General features: G+C 37.1%; 2 protein-coding genes across 2 annotated transcripts in view; both read left to right on the top strand.

The window, feature by feature from the left end:
* LOC142335342 (uncharacterized) overlaps positions 1-2883 on the top strand; it is a 5482-nt gene extending 2599 nt beyond the window's left edge. The window contains exons 2-3 of the mRNA XM_075383792.1: positions 2149-2342; positions 2817-2883. Coding sequence (XP_075239907.1) covers positions 2149-2342; positions 2817-2877 — 255 coding nt within the window. The 3' untranslated portion in view covers positions 2878-2883. The remainder of the gene's footprint in view (positions 1-2148; positions 2343-2816) is intronic.
* A 5-nt stretch (positions 2884-2888) lies between these two features.
* LOC142334930 (uncharacterized) lies at positions 2889-17318 on the top strand. The gene is made up of 2 exons (XM_075383259.1): positions 2889-3109; positions 16969-17318. The coding sequence occupies exons 1-2, from the start codon at positions 2992-2994 to the stop codon at positions 17316-17318; spliced, it is 468 nt and encodes a 155-aa protein (XP_075239374.1). The 5' UTR covers positions 2889-2991.
* Positions 17319-20850: the final 3532 nt, after the last annotated feature.

Here is a 20850-nt window from a genome sequence, read left to right as displayed (position 1 = left end):
AGAGAGAGATAGCGAGAGAGAGAAAGAGAGAGAGAGAGAGAGAGAGAGAGAGAGAGAAAGAAAGAGAGCGAGACACACACACACACAAAGAGAGAGAGAGAGAGAGAGAGAGAGACAGAGAGAGAGAGACAGAGAAAGAGCGCGAGAGAGAAAAAAAGAGAGAGAGAGTGATAGCGAGAGAGAGAGACAGAGAGAGAGAGAGAGAGAGAAAGAGAGAAAGAGGGAGAGAGAGAGAACGCATATGTGAGAACACGTGTGCACGTGTATGAAAGAATTTTAAAGCGCGTGTTTGTAACAGTAGGCGAGCACAAAAAGTGAGTCCGTATATGCATATGGATGCACAGATGTACAAGATTGTACAATTGTTTTTTCTTTGTGATTGTGTATGAGAGAGAAAAGAGAGCGCGCGCGAGAGAGAGAGAGAGAGAGAGAGAGAGAGAAAGAGGGAGAGAGAAAGAAAGAAAGAGAGAGATATAGAGAGAGCGAGAGAAAGAGAGAGAGAGAGAGAGAGAGAGAGAGAGAGAGAGAGAGAAAGACACAGAGAGAGAGAGAGAGAGAGAGAGAGAGAGAGAGAAAGAGAGAGAGAGAGAGAGAGAGAGAGAGAGAACGCATATGTGAGAACACGTGTGCACGTGTATGAAAGAATTTTAAAGCGCGTGTTTGTAACAGTAGGCGAGAACAAAAGTGAGTGGGTATATGCATATGGATGCACAGATGTGTCAGCATTTGTATAAGATTTTACAATTGTTTTTTTCTTTGTGATTGCGTTTGAGCATTTGTGTATATTTACAATATTGTGAATGCATGCGTGACTCTGAGTGCGTTAGCGTATCTTTGATGCTTAATTTGGCTTACAAAACACCAAAAGTTTGCAAGACGAAACTAACCATTTCAGAGAGTTCCAAGAACTATTCTGCCCATTTCTTCGTTTTCAACCTCTAGTGTTCTTGCAAACTTCCGCTCCTTTATTTTGCTATTTTACACTGGCTGTTTGTGGGTTCTGTTTTTTTTAAAGTGCCCTAACTATGAGAAATTGCGACAACAGAGAACTCGCGTTTTTGAAGATCTGTCTAGTTTAGTTTTTGATGCCAATTTAAGAGCGAGCAATGCTTTCAAGGTTTCTACACTCCTCCACGTTTCGAATAACACTCTTTAATTTGAAGCCACTGCCAAAGAACAACAATTAAATTAAATATTTTTGAAAACCTTTAGGTTTTTTGGGTTTGTTTCTCATATTGATAGCATAGTTGCTTTTTTTCACCCTTAGGTTTTGGTGATTTATGATATATGGTTCAGTGTTTTTCTTTTCGAAAAAGGAACACAAACTTTTGTACATTGCATTAATTTTTGTTGCTGACAAAAAATTAGCTATGACTTGAATTAGTGAGAATTAGCGCGACATATTAGCGCTAGTGAGAATTAGCGCGTTTGTCTCGACTTTGTTGGATTGACTATGCCAACTTTCGCGACTGCCACTATGTTTTTTTTTGTCTGATCATAGTCGCGTTACTTCGAATCGTCGCATTGTCGAGTCAGAGTCGCATTGTCCCACAAAGTCAAGACGTAATTGCGTTGGGTTGCACTAATTCGAGTCATAGCTAATTTTATCTCTGGAGTGTCTGGTCATGGCAAATTTTTGTCTGGATACCCGGTTCATATTTCCACCACCTCAACCCGGGTACAGTTTACTATATTCTTTGTTCGCGATTGATTGGTTCCCGGGCCGAGGTTTCACCCCTATTTCACCCCTAATTAGCGGGGACTAGGGTGTAATCTGTTTTTTTTTTATTTTTACACTCTACACTCCTTTCCCCGTTCTTTTTGGGGAAAATCCTTGCCCCGGGTTTTTAGGCAACAAGCAAGCTTCGTTAAATATGTTGTTCTGCTCTGAGATAGGTTTTTTTCAATCATTATTGTTAAAAAATTAACGCCAACTCCTCAAAAATGTTTCTTTTTACAGTAATTTTTGTTTGTTCTGGAAGATTCACATCTCATTCGTTTGCGTCTTTTTTAATACCTCAAGGCCGATATTTTGAAACATGACTAACTGTTTAAACCAAGACACTGTCTTTGATATTTTCTTCTGCATAGGGGGTATAATGGATATAATCAAATATGTTTATAATCATATGTTTGTTGTGTTGTCAGCTGGACTTGGACATGACAGTGAACTACGGTACAGTTGTGCGGATTGAGTTGAGAGAACCAGACAAGAAGAAGAAGCCACAGAAGGATGAGATCCTGGGCAACATGTACTTGCACACTGACGACATTCCCATTGGGGACACGAGTATGAAAGCACATAACTATCAGGAGTTCAAGAAGACACATTACATCTTCAGGTTTACCCCCACCTTCACCTCACTTCCAACAACCCCCCCCCCCCTACACACACACACACACGCGCGCGCGAGCGCGCGCACGCACTCACACAAAAAAACACACGTATCGACACACTTGTTCAATATTAATGAGATGCCGGAAATCGTTTGCTTTTTTTGCATCTCAATGCATTTCATCAATTTAATGTTACGGCGTTGCAAAATTTAGAAATTTTTAAGGTTGCAAATCTTTATCAATCAATTTTTCATTGTGTTGGTAAAACTGTGATTCTATTGGTTTTTGTGTATCGTTTTGTATGCTACCTAAGAATTCATTTCAAATAAAATATATTTAAAAAATCCAAATTTTGATGTTGAATTCTGATGTATTATTTTGTCGTGTGTTTCATGTTTTGGTAAAAGCAACTCAGTTAAATTCTATTGGTTAATAACAGAGCATGCAAATGTTTTACATGTTACTATGGTCGGTTTCAGGTACCGCATAGTGTCTCATCGGATCCCCACTGTGAGACTGTTGGGCGTATACTGTCAGTAATCCTCCTGTGGTTGCAACAAGGAAGTGGCTGATGCCATCTCAGACACCGTCTCTGCCTGTCTGGGAGAAACTTCAAAGATTCTGGGCTACTCCAAGAACCCGACAGCTCTGGCCATGAGTGAGGCGTTTGAGGCTGCAGCTGTGATAGTAAAAGCTGTCACCAAAATTGCCGAGTGGCTCGCAAACGCCATAGAGGGTGATGATGATGTATACATCCAGCATACCAATAAAGGTTACGATCGACTAAACTAATTTATGAAGAAAATTTAAAAATTCCTCTCGATCTCGCTGAACGTTTTGAATCACTGGCTCAGTCATATCTAATTTTCAGCTTTTGTCCGGCATTCTGCATTCTGTATTTTTGTCAGAGCCGTTTAACCATGGCAACTTCTAAAGCCTCACAGCACTCACTGTGTACTGTTGTTTTCGCCCCTTTTAGGACTAAAAACTGCAATGTTATCTTAATCAATCATTAGTTTGATATTTAAGACCTGCAAAACGAATTGGACCCTAGTCTTTATGACAAATAGCCCAGACAAATTAACAATTGCACAAGTCCCCAACCTTTTCTGCCTTTTTGCCTCTTCCCATTGAATTGGATATGCCCAGGTTGAGCCCACAGTTCAAAAAAATTGTAAAGTTACAACTTCATATGGCGTCCATGAAAAGTTGTAGTCATAAAAATTTCATTGAATAAAAATTATAAAAATGAACTTCATAAAGTAACCTGAAAGAGCGCAAAAACAAAACGGAAAAAATGTATTAAAAATAGAAAAAAACCTGGAAAATTCATTTTTAGGGAAGTGTATTTATGGGAAAATTGTTGTCATAAAACGCCATACAAATTTTTTTCCAGATGGATTTGAGAGACAATAAGTTTGCAATTTTTTTTGGAAATCACTGACTCGAACCTCCAATTAAATCAAAGCCTCAGGAATCGATTCTGTGCATCGTTCTATGAAAAAGTCATAATCATAGAACTTCATAAGGCAAAAAAATTAAATTAGATGTTAACCATGAGATTTTGTCAATGGAAACGTTGTAACTAACATATCTCAGTATTTTCTGTTAAAATTCTTCTCTATAATTATAATTCGCTTGTTCTATAGTTATTCCAAAACTCAACCGTTGGGGAGATTTTTGTGCTGAAAACATTTTATAGAAAAGAAGCTAAGGGTCACTGTACTCGTTTGAAAGAGAAACAAAACTCTATCTGTTTCAATTTTTTTTCAAGTTGAGCACCCATAGAAGAGTCAAAACCATGAAAAATTTGCCAGCTAGCACCAGTTCACAGCCACCAATTCAACCATCAGTATCAGCTGTTCAAATTCATTGAAGTGTTTCGATTCAATTTCTCCTTTTTTAATTTTTACAAATATAAATAAATTTATGTGACTTCAAAAAATTTTAAAATCAAGAATACTTAAGACAGAATGACCCACTTTTTCTCGTGTGAGCTACTGACTGTGTGTGGCTCACACAATGAGAAACCAATTGTTTTCTCATTTGGAAGTTTTATCAAATTTAAATTTCAGGACAAAAAAATTGGGGCATAATCTGGTATAAGGGATATAAAGAAAAAGCGGAAAATTTCAGAAAATCTCCCCCCCCCCCACGCCATCACCAAATTTTGATAATTTCCTTATATATGAAAATAAATTGGAGAGGAAATAGATTTTATTGCAATTCGCTGCTTAAACGAATTCAAAAAAAGCAAGTGTCTGTCTTTTTTCTGTTTGGATAAAAGAGGTTCTGTTATAATTATTCTTCGAAAAATTATCATTATCACAGCTTTACATGAAAAAAAACAAAATATTTCTTATCTTTTTATTGTTGCTTACATTGTTAATATCTTTTTCATCTTTTTCATATGTTCTATCAAATCATATGTGACTTTTTTGTACAAAGCGATGGAAATGGTTATGCATACTGTTCAACCATCTTTATCACAGCTTCGCACGAAGAAGATAACAGCGATCATGCAGTATTTGAAACAAAATCTACCATTTCATTCCAATTAGTGATTATTAGAAATGCTTATTTTTTTGGAAATTATCTTTCTTTTAAAATTTCTAGGCCACCATCATCGACAAAGCTAATCAACTTAGAAAATAACCTACTTTGTTTTCCATAAATTTTCTCTTCTTTTTCTTATAGGGAATACCAGTCACTTTTCTGTAGATCTTCTCTAAACCCTTTAAACTGTAAGTTTCGTCAAAACCAGTAAGTATTCACTACAAATTTTTTTTTTATTTTTCTGGGTATATACATCCCGTGTTTTTAAAAATTTACGGGATTAAATAACAATAATAGATTGTTTACGGATTACGCATAAACAAAAGGGAATTTACATAATTTATTTAGTTTCAGATGTGACATGCGCTCCGAAACGACACCATTGACCCCTATGGATCGTTTTCAGGCGCCTTTGCGAGGAAGATAAACAAAAGAGTTTGTTGGAATTAAAGCAGGAAAAAGGACTTACTATGTGTCGAAAAAAAATTTTCAAATAAAACCAAAACACAATTCTTGGAGTTAAACGGCAGTATACAGCTTACAAATATCGAATGGCTCACATCCGCCAAAAATATAGTTTTTTATGTCTAAAGAACCAATAACATAGTTTTTAAGAAAATTTGTAGGAAAAATTTTAGCCTGTTTTTCTGTCATTTTTCTTAGGATTTTGAAAAAAGTAGGATCCAACCCTAGCAAGCAGTTGCATAGTTTTCTCAACCTTACTGTGATTGAGCAGTTACTTATATTAGGGTAACTAACTTTAAGTTGTTTTTCGTTTTTCTCATCGCATCAATTTTAATCAGCTCTTTTTCTTCAATTGCTATTTGCAGTTGTTCGACATTGCAAATTAGTTATGGCAATTTTTAATAGATTCACTTGCTGAGAAACAAATTTTGCAAATATTTCGAATACACATGTCTCGTTCAATATAAGCGTCAACTTCTACTTAGTTACCTTCCAGCCAGATGATTCATTCTACGGCCTATTGATAACAAAGTAAAGAGATTCTTTTCGTATCATTTTTATAGCAACTTTAGCAGTTCGTAAATATGAAGTTCTTGTAAGCTGTAGATGTTGTTCTTTTCGCGTATTTTTGTAGTTGACTCCATTTTTTTTCTTAAAAAAGATTATTCTCATCAATCTCTTTACTTTGTTATCAATAGGCCGTAGAATGAATCTTCTGGCTGGAATGTAACTAAGTAGAAGTTGACCCTTATATTGAACGAGACATGTCTATTCGAAATATTTGCAGAATTTGTTTCTCAGCAAGTGAATCTATTAAAAATTGCCATTACTAATTTCAACAATTTCACGTTGTAAAAGTGACCACATTGAATTTTAAACATTTTTATTTGCGCGCGGGTCATTTTAGATGTTGTTATCCAGACACTAAAAGTTTGAAAATGTACAATAAATTTTTAAAAATTGTAATCAACAAGAATAGCAATCAATCAATCTCTGCATTTGGTGAAAAATGATATTTAAGAGATATAGTTTTTTTATTATTGAAAACTATGTGCACAAAAATCTTTCCCTGCTTTTCTCTGCGTATATCATCTTGTTCTCATTATCAGAGTTATGGAAAACAAAATTTGGTGCGTTGAAAATTCCATGTACAGCACTCAGTACCCTAGTCGAGGATGTTCTCAAAAATTAACGGAGAAAAGAGTGGGAAAATATAAAGAATACACCCCTATTTCTCTGCTTTATTAATGTTGGAAGATTGTAATTATAAGAGTGTAATTTTAAAAAATAAAAACGGAAAGAGGTATGAGGATTGATCCCCCCGTCATCCCGTTGAGGAACATATTACATTCACTTTGTGCGTTAACCTTTGCGTCTACTAATTATAGCTTTAGACGTTTCAAGTTGGTTGTAATGCCATATTTGTGTAAGAGTGTCGCTAATTAGGATTGCATTAAGAGTGAAACCGCGGCCCGGGTAATACTTCAGATCAAATACTACCAATAAAACTACGTGCTAAAATTTCGATTAAAAGAGTGTTTATTTGCAATAAATTGTAATTATTTCACTGTTCTTACGTTGTAAGTCTGTTCTCAGTTGTGGGCTGAATTTAGCTACTTTAATTGCTCTTGGTGTCTAAAATGGGATTTTTGCAATAACTGATACCAGAAACTGGCATATAGTACACGGAACAACCCAGGTTTAGGTGGGCGATCCTTGACTGCTCTGATCAGACCATTGGCGTGGTGTGGTGCGACACAAATTACATGGTCTGAGCAATGGTCGCACTCCATCTGCTCAGAGGGCAAAGTTTGGGAAATGGTCTGGACAATGGTCGCGCTTCCCCGGGTCGAGGTGTCACTGCCATTCATGTGAATGCGGTGAAATTACATAAATCAGGTGGTGAATGTGGTGCGTGATACCTCTGAGTGTAGAGGTATGCAAATTTAATTCTCTGCATCAAACACACTCATGCCAACTTCTTGTTCATAGCCAGGATGATCGTATTTTTCAGGATGGAGGTGTAGCCCCGATGTGTTGGATACGAGGGTCTGGTGGGCTCACAATTGGTAGTTGGAAGGAAGTTTCGACTGATGGTGGTTGCTTTGCTTCTTCCTGTATAACTCTCTCGATGACAGGATTACTCAGTTTGGGATTTTTGGGAGCAGGAACCGATTCTTGGTCGCTGACCGAGCATACTGAGTTCTCGAATCCGTACTAGTTTGGTGCTCTGCGGTTCCTTTTCCTTTTTGAAGTTGTCGTACTTGCTGTAGACGAAACTGTCGACATGTTTGGTGCGGCAGACAATTTTCGGCTGCGATTTGTGGGAGCTTGAGGCTTTGCTGCTTTTTGAGATGACAAAACTTCTGAAGTGTTTCTCTTCTCCAACGAAACTCTTGATGTATTATCAGCCTTGCGATGCCTGATTTGAATATCTCCTCTATACTTTTTTGTCACTTCCTTCAAGTGCAAAGCAATTTTCTCTTCATTAGTTTTGTCATAAAGGAGTGGGCGCCTTTGAGCATACTGCCATAATTCTGTTTTTGTTCAGCTTCTGTGCTGAAATTGGCAATTTCACTTTTGCGGACCTTCACCTCAGGAACACCAGTTTCTGTGATCCCCGTCGTTGTTAGAGATGTACGTACGACTGTACTTCCAGGCGCTAATGTGTCCCAAAGGTCTCGCAAATCCCGCTTTGACAGTGCTTGGTTTTCTTCAAAGTGTGCTTTGGAAAAGTGCTACATTTGTAATTTTTTGTTTGCATATACGTAATTGATACACTATTCACTTTATTGTTTCTTTAATTGTGATTGTTTTATTTTTATTAGCTAATTTTATGCAACTTAGTCGTCTTTTAATTGTTTGGATCAAATGCTCTATTAATCCAATTGCTCTGTGATCATTAGCAGGCGCTGTAATAATATTAATATTACGTTGTTTGCATAAATTTTTAAATTTATTCCCTATAAGACAGCGTGCTTTATCTGGTCAAATATTTCGAGGAACTCCATGTGTTTGTATGTAATAGTCTAGAAACTTAACTAAATTGGGTCCCTTAGGTTTATCAAAGACCTCTACTGTATGATAATTAGAAAAACGATCAATACATGCAAGAAAATGTATATTTTGGTCTTTTTTATATGTAATTGGTCCACCAAAGTCTATTTGAATTTCTTCAATAGGTTTGAGCAAAATACCAAAGGCTGGTATTTCTACGCTGGGATTACGGGTTTGAGGTCCTTACCAATCGCAGTGCATGGCTTGTACTTCGCAGCGTTATTGAGAATTTGTCGATGCATAAAAGTCAGAATGCATACTGTACAAGGGTTATCATACCCCAACTTTCTGGTTGTGTGAGATGCAAGGATTCAAGTTCTGCGTCTTAATTCGAATTCGGGATGGCCACACTTTCATCAACGCAGACACATCCTGAGCGAACATGCAGATACGTTCAGTATGAATGGAGATAGGGATTTTCGTCCTTGCATCGTTCTTCGTCCCCTTGCAGAATACAATCCCTCACCTCTTTGGGAACTGCATCCTTACTTGTCAATACCGGAAGAAATCCTTTCGTAAACATCTGCGTTAAGTTGTTTTCGAAGACTTCTTCCTTCGAAAGGTGACTCGGCCAGTTGAAGGTGCTGGTGTAGTTTGCGGAGAAGTATTAGATGCACTCTTTGTAGAATTATATTTAGAGTGGAAAAGTGCTGCGTTTGCAGAGTGAGAGAGCAGCAACTGATTTGTGCGGAGATTTAGGGCGGAAAACAATTCGGAATGGTTCGTTCGCTGGGCAATGGAGGCAGTTGTGGAATTTGTGTGATTGACAGTTTTTTTGTATGGAATTTATATAAATTGCAGCAATCGCGTCATGATTGCGGGTAATCGTTGCAACCGCAAATTCCTCATTATATTTGTTGGTAACTTTTTCTCTTTGATTTGGTTGGCGGGAAATGTTCTATCAGCCACATTTTCGCGCCTGGTACATGTTCGCGCCTGGTACAATGTTAAAATCAAAAAGTAATCAGCGGTCTACTCAACGCGTTAGATGACAATTGTAAGATTTGTTAGATCTCTGTTCCTTCGTGATTGATAATAATGCTCGATGATCGGTAATAATTGTGAATGATTTTCCAAATGGATTATGTTTAAAATATTGAACAGACTACACTACTCCTAATAATTCTAGGTCACTGAAACTATAGCGCTCTTCATTTGAGTAAAGCAAACAAGACGCGAATGCAACTGTTGGTGTACGCTGTTCCAATGCACACCTAATTCAGCTCTTGAAGCATCGCATTTGATTCGGATTCCAAGTGTGGATTATAGTGTGTATTTTCTGTAGCATTTGCCACTTTTTCTTTAATGTGTTGGAAATGAGTTTCAAATTCAGTATTCCAGATGAATTTAGTGTTCTTTATAGGTAAAAGTAGACATGACATAATTGAGAAAGATTAGGTAAAAATTTTCCTAGATAGTGTACAGATCTTAAAAATGAAGGTAGTTGTTTTAAAGTTTTAGTTGCTGTTAAGTTTAAGATAACCGATGTTTTATTCTCAAGTGGTGCGATTCCGGAATGAGTTAATTTGTATCCCAACCATTCTATTTCTGTTTTAGCAGAAATACATTTGGTAGGTTTATTCTCAAAATATCTTCATCTAATTTTTTAGAACATTTGTAGATTTACTTCAAGTGGTCTTCTTTTGAACCACGACTAACAACTATAATATCGTCCAAAAGCAATGGGTATTTTTTAATCCAACCAATGTGGATTCCATTGCTTTTTGGAATGCTGCCGGCATGTCGGTTAACCCGTAAAATCCAGTACAAAAACGACATGTACTAGTGCCCTCACCACTAGCTATGTTGAAATTGCAATGGCGGGAGGTTTCCGGGTCTAAATTCAATTGACTGTTTGCGTACTTCAAATCCAATGTTGAGAATTAAGTTGTTTCATGTGAGGCAATTAGGTTTAAATTTTTATGTATCGTGTCAATTAAGTTATCAATTTAGGGCATTTGATATTTATTTTTATGTACTGATTTATTCAGCAGTTTGTAAATATGAGGTTCTTGTGTGCTGTAGATGTTGTTCTCTTCGTCTTTAAAGATCTTTACTTTCTTATCAATAAGCCGTAGAATGAATCTTCTGGCTGGAAGGTAACTAAGTAGAAGTTGACGCTTATATTGAACGAGACATGTGTATTCGAAATAATTGCAAAATTTGTTTCTCAGCAAGTGAAAATATAAAGAATACACCCCTATTTCTCTGCTTTATTAATGTTGGAAGAGTGTAATTATAAGAGTGTAATTTTAAAAAATAAAAACGGAAAGAGGTATGAGGATTGATCCCCCCGTCATCCCGTTGAGGAACATATTACATTCACTTTGTGCGTTAACCTTTGCGTCTACTAATTATAGCTTTAGACGTTTCAAGTTGGTTGTAATGCCATATTTGTGTAAGAGTGTCGCTAATTAGGATTGGATTAAGAGTGAAACCGCGGCCCGGGTAATATTTCAGATCAAATACTACCAATAAAACTACCTGCTAAAATTTCGATTAAAAGAGTGTTTATTTGCAATAAATTATAATGCTTTCACTGTTCTTGCGTTGTAAGGCTGTTCTCAGTTGTGGGCTGTATTTAGCTACTTTAATTGCTCTTGGTGTCTAAAATGGGATTTTTGCAATGACTGATACCAGAAACTGGCATATAGAATACGGTACAAACCAGGTTTAGGCGGGCGATCCTTGACTGCTCTGATCCGACCATTGGCGTGTTGTGGTGCGACACAAATTACATGGTCTGAACAATGGTCGCACTGCAATCTGCTCAGAGAGCAAAGTTTGGTAAATGGTCTGGACAATGGTCGCGCTTCCCCGGGTCGAGGTGTCACTGCCATTCATGTGAATGCGGTGAAAATACATAAATCAGGTGGTGAATGTGGTGAGTGATACCTCTGAGTGTAGAGGTATGCAATTGAACAACGAATGCCTGTCTATTTTGGAGCTGTTGGATTGGGTTGAATGCGGTCAAATTAAAGGGGGGAAAGGAAGGAAATGATATCCGTGACTTTGAAAAAAAAATTGAAACTGCAATTGATAAAATTTCTAATATAAATTAAAAATTTACTAATTAGTGTAAGTATTATTTTATTGTTTACAATAACCTTCAAATTTTCAACAACATCAAGAGACATGCAAATGCTATGGCTTTCCAAATTAAATTAATGAACATGTGAAAACTCAACTTCTACAGACTAATTTACACAAACATCGAAATATAAAGAGCAAAATCAGCACGAATGTAACTCGTTTAAAATTGACTGACAATTGTACTACATGAGCGTAAAATATTTCCATTAAATAGACTATTCAGGACCACGAAGTAATACTTTTAAATGGAAAATAATGCGTCAACAAATAATTTAAAATTCTAGAAGTTAACATGAAACGTTTACTTTAAACTGAAGAGTTGAAATTGTTTTTTAATTTGATTCTCTGCATCAAACATACTCATGCTATCTTCTTGTTCATAGTCAGGATGATCGTATTTTTCAGAAGGGAGGTGTAGCCCCGATGTGTTTGATACGAGGGTCTGGTGGGCTCACAATTGGTAGTTGGAAGGAAGTTTCAATTGATGGTGGTTGAATTGCTTCTTCCTGTATAGCTCTCTCGATGACAGGATTACTCGGTTCGGGATGTTTGGGAGCGGGAACCGACTCTTGGTCGCTGACGGAGCATACTGAGTTCTCGAATCCGTAGTAATCTGGTGCTCTGCGATTTCTTTTCATTTTTGAATTTGTCGAACTTGCTGTAGACGAAACTGTCGACGTGTTTGGTGTGGCAGACGATTTTTGGCTGCGATTTGTGGAAGCTTGAGGCTTCGCTGGTTTTTGAGATGACAAAAACTCTGAAGTGTTGCTATTCTCCGACGAATCTCCTGATGTATTATCAGCCTTGCGATGCCTGATTTTAATGTCTCCTCTATATTTTTTCTTTACTTCCTTCGAGTGCAAAGAAATTTTCTCTTCATTAGTTTTGTCATAGAGGAGTGGGCGTTTTTGAGCATACTGCAACAATTCTGTTTTTGTTCAGCGTCTGTGCTGAATTTGGCATTTTCACTATTGCGGACCTTCACCTCAGGAACACCAGTTTCTCTGATCTCCGTCGTTGTTAGGGATGGACGTACGACTGTGTTCAAGGCGCTAATGTGTCCCAAAGGCCTCGCAAATCCCGCTTTGACAGTGCTTGGTTTTCTTCAAAGTGTGCTTTGGAAAAGTGTTACATTTGTAATTTTTTGTTTGCATATACGTAATTGATACACTATTGACTTTATTGTTTCTTTAATTGTGATTGTTTTATTCTTATTAGCAAATTTTATGCAACTTAGTCGTCTTTTATTTGTTTGTATCAAATGCTCTACTAATCCAATTGCTCTGTGATCATTAGCAGGCGCTGTAATAATATTAATATTACGTTGTTTGCATAAATTTATAATTTTATTCCCTATAAGACAGCGTGCTTTATCTGGTCTAATATTAAGACCAGATAAGTATTAGACAGCGTGCTTTATCTAGTATCCCAAACATTTTATTTCTGTTTTAGCAGAAATACATTTGGTAAGTTTATTCTCATAACATCTTCATCTAATTTTTTAGAACATTTGTAGATTTACTTCAAGTGGTCTTCTTTTGAACCACGACTAACAACTATAATATCGTCTAAAAGCAATGTTGTTTAATCCAACCAAGTTGGAATCCATTGCTTTTTGGAATGCTGCCGGCATGTCGGTTAACCCGTAAAATCCAGTAGAAAAACGACATGTACTAGTGCCCTCACCACTAGCTATGTTGAAATTGCAATGGCGGGAGGTTTCCGGGTCTAAATTCAATTGACCGTTTGCGTACTTCAAATCCAATGTTGAGAATTAAGCTGTTTCATGTGAGGCAATTGGGTTTAAATTTTGATGTATCGTTTCAATTAAGTTATCAATATTGGGCATTTGATATTTATTTTTATGTACTGGTTTATTTAGTATCTTGGAATCTAACGCTAATTTAACCGTTTTATCTCTTTTAATAAGTTCAGTATTTACTAAGGGTTGAAGATTTATAGCAACTCGCAACTCGCCGTCCTTTTTGATGAGTTGGTGTAAAATGTTTGTGAAAATTAGACTACTGTGCGTTTAAAAGATTTACCGGTTCTGGATATTGAGCCAGGAAAATCAGGAGCTATTTGTTTCCTGGTTAAACATTGATTTTGATCGATGTTTAATACTTGTTTAGTTTGAGTCAGGGAAAGCCAAGCTGGGGGAAGAGATCTCGCCCAATTATTGGTCTTTGACCGTCTTCAACGACTGTAAAATTGACATTTTCAGCTGCCCGATCGTTGCATTTCACCGACGAATTAATTACGCCAATAGTCTTGATTAATTCATTAGAGAAAAATTTGAGATCGAGATTTTCTGTAGACTCTACCCAATAGTTGTCTTGACTATTCAAAACACTGCGTTTGCCAGGCTTTTATTTGTGATGATACAAAAACTCTCCAAATCCACTAATGCTTTTGTCTCAGTATTTACGAATCAAATAAGCAAGTTAACCGGCTCCACTTCTCTGATGTTGTCGCTATCGGAAATTACAGCTACACAGTTGTCATTAAATTCATCATAATCAGAGTCATAGTTAGCATCATAGATACTGTGTCTGCCCATCATAGTTTCAAGCTGATTAATTTGTTCTTCTACCATGGCAGAAGAACCAATGGTTGCAGCTTCAGAGGCTATCATCAATATTGTTGACCCTTGGTTTTGGCTTCATTGGAACCTTCGTCTTTCGGCAGACTTTTGCAAAATGATTAGCTATTCCACAGTTTTTACATTTTTCCCCGAGCAGGACAGTTCTGATGGTGGCCAGCCGACCATCCGTAACCACAATTGGGGCAAATTGTTGGCTTCACAAAGTTTTTGACGTTGATCTCGGTCTGTTCCAAGAATTTTGAATGTTATTGATTGACGTGTTAGCTGCCTCAGTTGATACTATATAGGCAGCTGTTTCCGATATCTTCAACTGGTTTTGAATGCCCATTTTGACGTTTATTGCCACTTCTAATGCTTTCTTGGCCAACCTCGTATTTTTTAGTAGTTCTCTCTGTATTTCTCCATCTTGCTTATTTGCAATGAATACATCTCGGATTATAGATTCCTCGTGGCTACCGAATTAACAGTTCAGTAATAGTTCTCGAGGAAATCCGTAGAATTTTTCGACCGGTTCTCTCTTGTGTTGTTTCCGTGTTAGGAAAGTATGACGATCGAATGTTAGATTACTCTGCTTAGTGAAAACGTTATGCAAACTATACCAAAGGTCTTTTGTCGAAATTTGGTCAATCTGTGTCTTTGGTTCTTAAACACCGAATATCCGAAGGCCTACCGGGCCAAGACTAAGGTATGTGAGTGAGACAGCTTTGGTGTCCCATAAATTCCATTAGCTATCGCCGCACATATTCCCGTCGCCTCAATTTTCTGACGTTTGTTGAGGCGTACATTTTTAAGTTGTTCGTTCCGAATTCTGCTATCTTTCTCACTTTGTGCCTTGCAATTGTCCACATCTTCCCCATAGTTTGGGAAAGTTCAAGGGGAAAGTGACCTTATCTGGTGGTGCCTCTCTTAGGATTTTGATTGAAATGCCATCTTTAGCGAGGAATGCCGATTTCAGAATTATTCTCGAACGTTCCCACCTCAAAGGAGGTTCCAATGTTTGCCGTTCCAAATAGGGTTATATCACCAGAAGTGCTCGTTGCGTATGTGCTGACTGCGCCGTGTGATACCTCTGACTGTAGAGGTATGCAATTAAACAACGGAAGCTGGTCTATTTTGAAACGGTTGGATTCGTGGTGCGAATCCACTGTAATTCGTGTAGCTTGCAATTACAGTTCTCATTTCTACTAGACAATAGTGTTACGAGTGTAACTTTATCCTGATGGTGTGGAATACTGTCTCGTTTTTTGTAGGCTTTTTTTACTTCAAAACAAGAGAGATTGACAAGCAACTGAATTCGAGATGAACTGACAAAAGATGGAAAGTTTATATTAATAATAAAGTGAGAAGTGTGAACAAATCTGAATACTTGACTTTTTAGTCGGAGGTAATACTTTACCTAATTGAAGGACTAGGAGGAATAAACTTAAACTTAAATGGCGAAAGAACAACTAATAATTTAGTGAACATTTGAACTATGATATAACTGGTGAAAAAAAAACCTTTATTGCCTGGTAGCGATGAAATTACATAATTTCACCGCTAATTATTAGCGTTGAATTTACATAAAATCAGCGCTCTCAAAAAAAAGTTCAAAATTGGTGAGATAAGCGGTGATTGCAATGAAATTAGATAAACTCACCGCTTAACTTAGTGGTGATCATACATAAAATCACCGCTTAGAATAAAGTGTTGAAATTGTGTGAGATCAGCAGTGAATGCGGTCAAATTAATGGGAAGAAAGGGAGGAATTGTTAGGTTAAAACTCTCCCCCCCCCCCGCTAAAATTACCCCTTAACCTTACATCTTTTTGACATTTTTTTCTAAGCGGTGAATTTATGTAATCTCATCACTAGATTCAGCGGTGAACTTACAAAAAATCACATTTCACCGCTAAAATACGTAATTTCACCGCTAAAAATCGCAAATCTTACAAGAACTTACTGCACATGTTTTACAAAAAGTAGAGTGAATTTGGTTATATTCAAAACAAAAATACTAGAAGTAAGTGAGAGATGGCGCAGTTGAAGAAGAAGTGCATGACAATCAGGAGGTGAAGGGTTCAAACCCGTGTACGGGTGGTGACATACGGTGACTTTTTCTACGTTCACCACCTAATATAGCGGTGAAATTACATGATTTCAACGCACTTCATCGCAAAATAATGTATGAAATTTGCGGTGAAAAAAACAACCTATCACCGCTCATCTTACGGATTTTTTTCGATTTTTCCTCGACCCGGGACGGTCTGATCAGAGAGCGAAGTCACACTATAATCTGATCATAGGTCGCACGAAAGTATGGACAATGGTCGCATTACGGTCTGATCAGAGACCAAATTCTGGACATAAGGTGCCCCAAAATCTGACCACAGAGATTTAACTGACTATTTTTATTTGACTGCATTTTTGTATCACTGCTTTTGATGACTCAGACGAAAAATTGCAGGCAACTCAAAATGACTTTCTGTTTGTATTTTTATCAATTACTTTTGTCCTAACCTCAACAAGATATACTAAATGTTTAAATTGTAACTTTAGTAGATTATAGGATTGAATTGAACAATTTAAACAAATAAAAAGGGATTATAACATGTATTCAGGAATGTTCTGATCAGAGGGAGCGTTGGTCGCACTAAAGTTGCACAAAATTTTGGGTCGCACCAGAGTCGCACGAAATATTTGGGTCGCACGATAGTCTGATCAGAAGGATTTGGGTCGCACTACGGTCTGATCAAAGGGCTTTGAGTCACACGATGATCTGATAAAGTCTGGGAAATGGTCTGATCAGAGCGGTCTAGGGTCGCGCACCTAAACATGGGGAGCACCTATACGATGCGCGTTAATGGTATGTTTTAGATCAACAGGCTGCTGACCATGTGGCTATCATACCACCAGGAGGAGGAGTGATGAAGATGAATGACGGTGACTCGGTCACTTTCATGGAAAGATTTGGCGAGTACTCTCGCATCGCTCTGGACAAGGGAGCTCAATCGATTGAGATCAGGGAGCGAGACAACGCTGGACATGACACCAGTCTAGGTGCGTTTACCCTGGGAATGGACCAGTGCAATACTTGGATCAACAAAGGTGGAGTGGGTCGCCCATTGGACACTTTCTATGACAACCGAAACGGAGAGGGTTGCATCTATCACATCATGTTCAGTTTTGCCAACGAGGACTGGACCCTTCCTCCTAATCAGGAATAGAACTGAAGTCAAACATCAATTTTTTAAGTAAACATGTAAATTATTCTAATTATAACTTTCAGATTAAATATCCACATGCTCTCAAATATTAAATAAAATAATCACAGTATCGGTATTGTTTTATTATTATAATCTTAAATCGTGGCTCATACTCATAAGTCAAAATGGGATTTAAACGCTCCTATTTGTCTGTTATCGGGTATTTTCTTGTGATGAGCGAGAGAAAACTTTTTAAAGTATTGAATGAAGAGGGCGAATTGGTCCACTTTTGAAAGCTTTTCAGCATCAAATAATTGTCACTTCACTTCGTTTTCGTATTTTGCTAAAATAATTCAATTTTTTCTTTTGTTCTGTGTCCAGTTTTAGGTGACTAGTAAACATTTTGAAATTATCGGATGTTCCCCAGAGTCTTATATTTGTTTTTTTTTCAATAAACTAACAATCGAAATAAACGAATCGACGGGCAAGATGCGATCCAAATTGAGCACAGCAGTTGAGTGGTCTAGTTTTGTCGAAAAAAAATTTCTGTTCCCCAATTAATTGCTTATTTATGCGGTTATGTATTTTTCTCGAACAGTTTGAAAAGATTTTCGATGAGAACAGGTGAGAGAGTGCAATTGACTTGAAAACATCAGTTTTTACTTTTAAAGGAATTTAACTTCTTACAAGATATAAAAATGAGTTGCCTTAGTCATTTTAACTAAAACTGAGTTTAGCGAGTTTTTAATGGTTAAGTTTGAATCAATTGGTACTCCTAGATAATGACAAGTATGAACCGGTTTAATAACTTCACCTACCTTAAAAAAATTCTCGATCTGAATTAGTATGATTTGTAAAGGATAATATTTTTTTGTCGGATTTTAATTTTATTTGATTCTCTGTCACGTATTTGTCTGTTTTTTCTATTTTTTTTTCAAATAAAACTGGAATATTCTCATTACATTCAAATCTGCAAATAAAACGTCATCGGCAAACTGAAAACGTCATTGTCATCTTAATTATTCAAAAAAATATTGGCGTATAACAGAAAAATAAGATGTCTCAGCACCGTTTTTTCTGGAACACGACGTTAAAATTTACTTTCTCTGATGAGTCATTACGCAATTTCGCTGACTGTATTCGATTTGTGGAAAAAGGTTTTTATAAGGAAAATTTTCGAGTGAGAAAGTTTGAAGTTTTTACCTTTGTTTAGACACATTTCATGTGAAATTCGATTAAAAGTTTTTGCAAGATCAAAAACGCTGCACAGGTGTGGTAGTTATCTCTGCCATATTTCCTAACACTTTTTCACTATACTAAAAGGAAATACGGAAGATAACTATGACACACGTGCTCTGTTTTTGGATCTTGCAAAAGCTTTCAGTTCAACATCACATGCAATCTTTCAAGATTTAATTCATCCGTCTGTTCATTACTAGGAACACCTTCCATAAAACTCCCCTCACCCCCCATTAGAAAATGGTCATCTGCAATTATATGAGATTTTTAACCTTTAAAAGATATATGTTAATTGCAGCGGCCAGTCCTGTCATACTTGAATTATTATCAAAGTAAAAACGCTTATTAATTTGTTCACACAAGCTTTATGAACACAAAATTGTGTTCACGGTGGGAAGAGAAACAGTTACTGAAAATGTAAACACAGTCCTGAGAGATGAGTTAAGTGAAACTAATTTTGTACTGTTGCTGATGATTTTTTAAATCTTAAATTAAAACTGACTATCACTTGAACTATCTTTAATATTTGGTGAACACAAAGTAAGCCAAAGTAAAAAAAAACTGACGTAAAAGCAAGGAAGCTATGTAAATCTGCCAGAAAAAAAATTGACGGTTGCTGAGGAAATTCAAGAGAGGAAATCTTGACGATGATTAAGAAAACAGAACTTCGAAATTCATTCATTCTCAGAAACAATCGCCCAGAAGTCGCAGCTATAGCAACCAAAAGAAGAAAAAAGACTAAAATACATGTTTGGTAACAGTTAAAATTGAAACCGTACAAAACATCTGCAACTTTTAATGTATTCCGGATATCCAAGGATACAAAATATATCAGTTTTTAGTTGTTGCCAACCCCAAAACTTCTGTCCGTGGTTATGCCTCTCATGAACTGTGAGATGTATTATGGAAATCTTGGGCAGGTTAATGCAGCGCACCGCCTACTAGATACAACGTAAAATACTGCTATCTTAGGAACTATCATTTTAGCTATAATTTTCCAATTTCGGCTTGCTTGTCTATCGGCTTGCTTGAGAGCCACCATAAAAAAGAGAGAGACAAAGAGGCGAAGAGTAACTAAAGAAGAAATGCTTGATGCACAGACAAAAGAAACAAAGTTGATCGTCTTTACGCTTTTGTCGAAATCGATTTTTCGAATCAGTTTTCGGTCCAGAGGACCAAATGTGGGAGTTACGTAATGTTTTTTCCATAAAAAGTTTTCAATGTGTTCTTCGTCTCTGTTTTAGGCAACCTGATCTATTTCCAATTTCGTTTTGGTATTATAAGCCATGCAAAATTTCAATTTCTTACACATAGATCCAAATAAGACGATAATCAAGATGATCTTCAATGCCGCGCCCTTCTTGTTGGACAATTTTCTCAATGACCTTGAGATGTCAAGAAAAGAAATCATGACGATGATAAGGAATCCCACCAAAATTTAAAATTCCTTCGTTCTCAGACACAATTGCCAACAATTTGAGCAAACAAACTACGGCAACCAAAAGAGCAGACCAAACAAAACTAGAATATATGTTTTACAACTTTACAACATGTTTTGATTAAAATCTTACGTTATTTTTTGACCAATCCTCTACCCGGGGACCTACCTCGATTTTTTAAAAAACCATTGTCTTCCTTCTGAAACGAAAATTTTTTTAGTTGAAGCAAAGAGGGGTTCCAGCTCGCCAAATACGAAAGAAAACAGTACCAAGTTCATCAGGGAAATCAAAACAAAGTTAATCCCAGTAGGGAAATGAAAACGAAGTTGCCCTTCAGTACGGAAATCAGAACAATGTTGCCCACAGTAGGGAAGTCAGTACAAAGTTGCGCCAACAGGGAAATTAGTGCAAAGTTGCCCCTAGCAAAGAAATCACTACAAAGTTGCCCCCATTGGTGGAATCATTCTGAAGTTGCCCCAAATAGAGAAATTAAAATGCACTTTCCACCCATCAACGAAATAAGTGCGGAGTTGCCCCCAGTAGGGATTAAATCAGTACCAAGTTGCCCGCCCAGTGGACAATTAAAAACGAAATTGGACCCAAGAGGGAAATTAGAACAAAGTGGCCCGCCCAGCAGGGAAATCAAAACGAAACTGCCCCAGCAAGGAACTCATTACGATGTTCCACCAAGTAGGGAAATCTTACAAAGGTACCGGTCAGCAGTGAAATCAGTTGGAAGTTGCCCCACCGCCCGCATCAAGATGAGCCCAACACATTTTTTTGGTTCCAGTTGTCACCAAAGTGGAAGAAGTTTTTTTTTTCAAGTTCTTAAACGTTACCTCTGTAGTCCTTCTCCCAGTTAGGTCTGTCCAAAT

The sequence above is a fragment of the Convolutriloba macropyga genome, chromosome 2 (genome assembly GCF_964194025.1).
Source record: "Convolutriloba macropyga chromosome 2, txConMacr16.3, whole genome shotgun sequence".
Taxonomy (NCBI): domain Eukaryota; kingdom Metazoa; phylum Xenacoelomorpha; order Acoela; family Convolutidae; genus Convolutriloba; species Convolutriloba macropyga.
The sequence above is the reverse complement of the archived record's forward strand: the minus strand, read 5'-3'. Positions and strand labels throughout refer to the sequence as shown.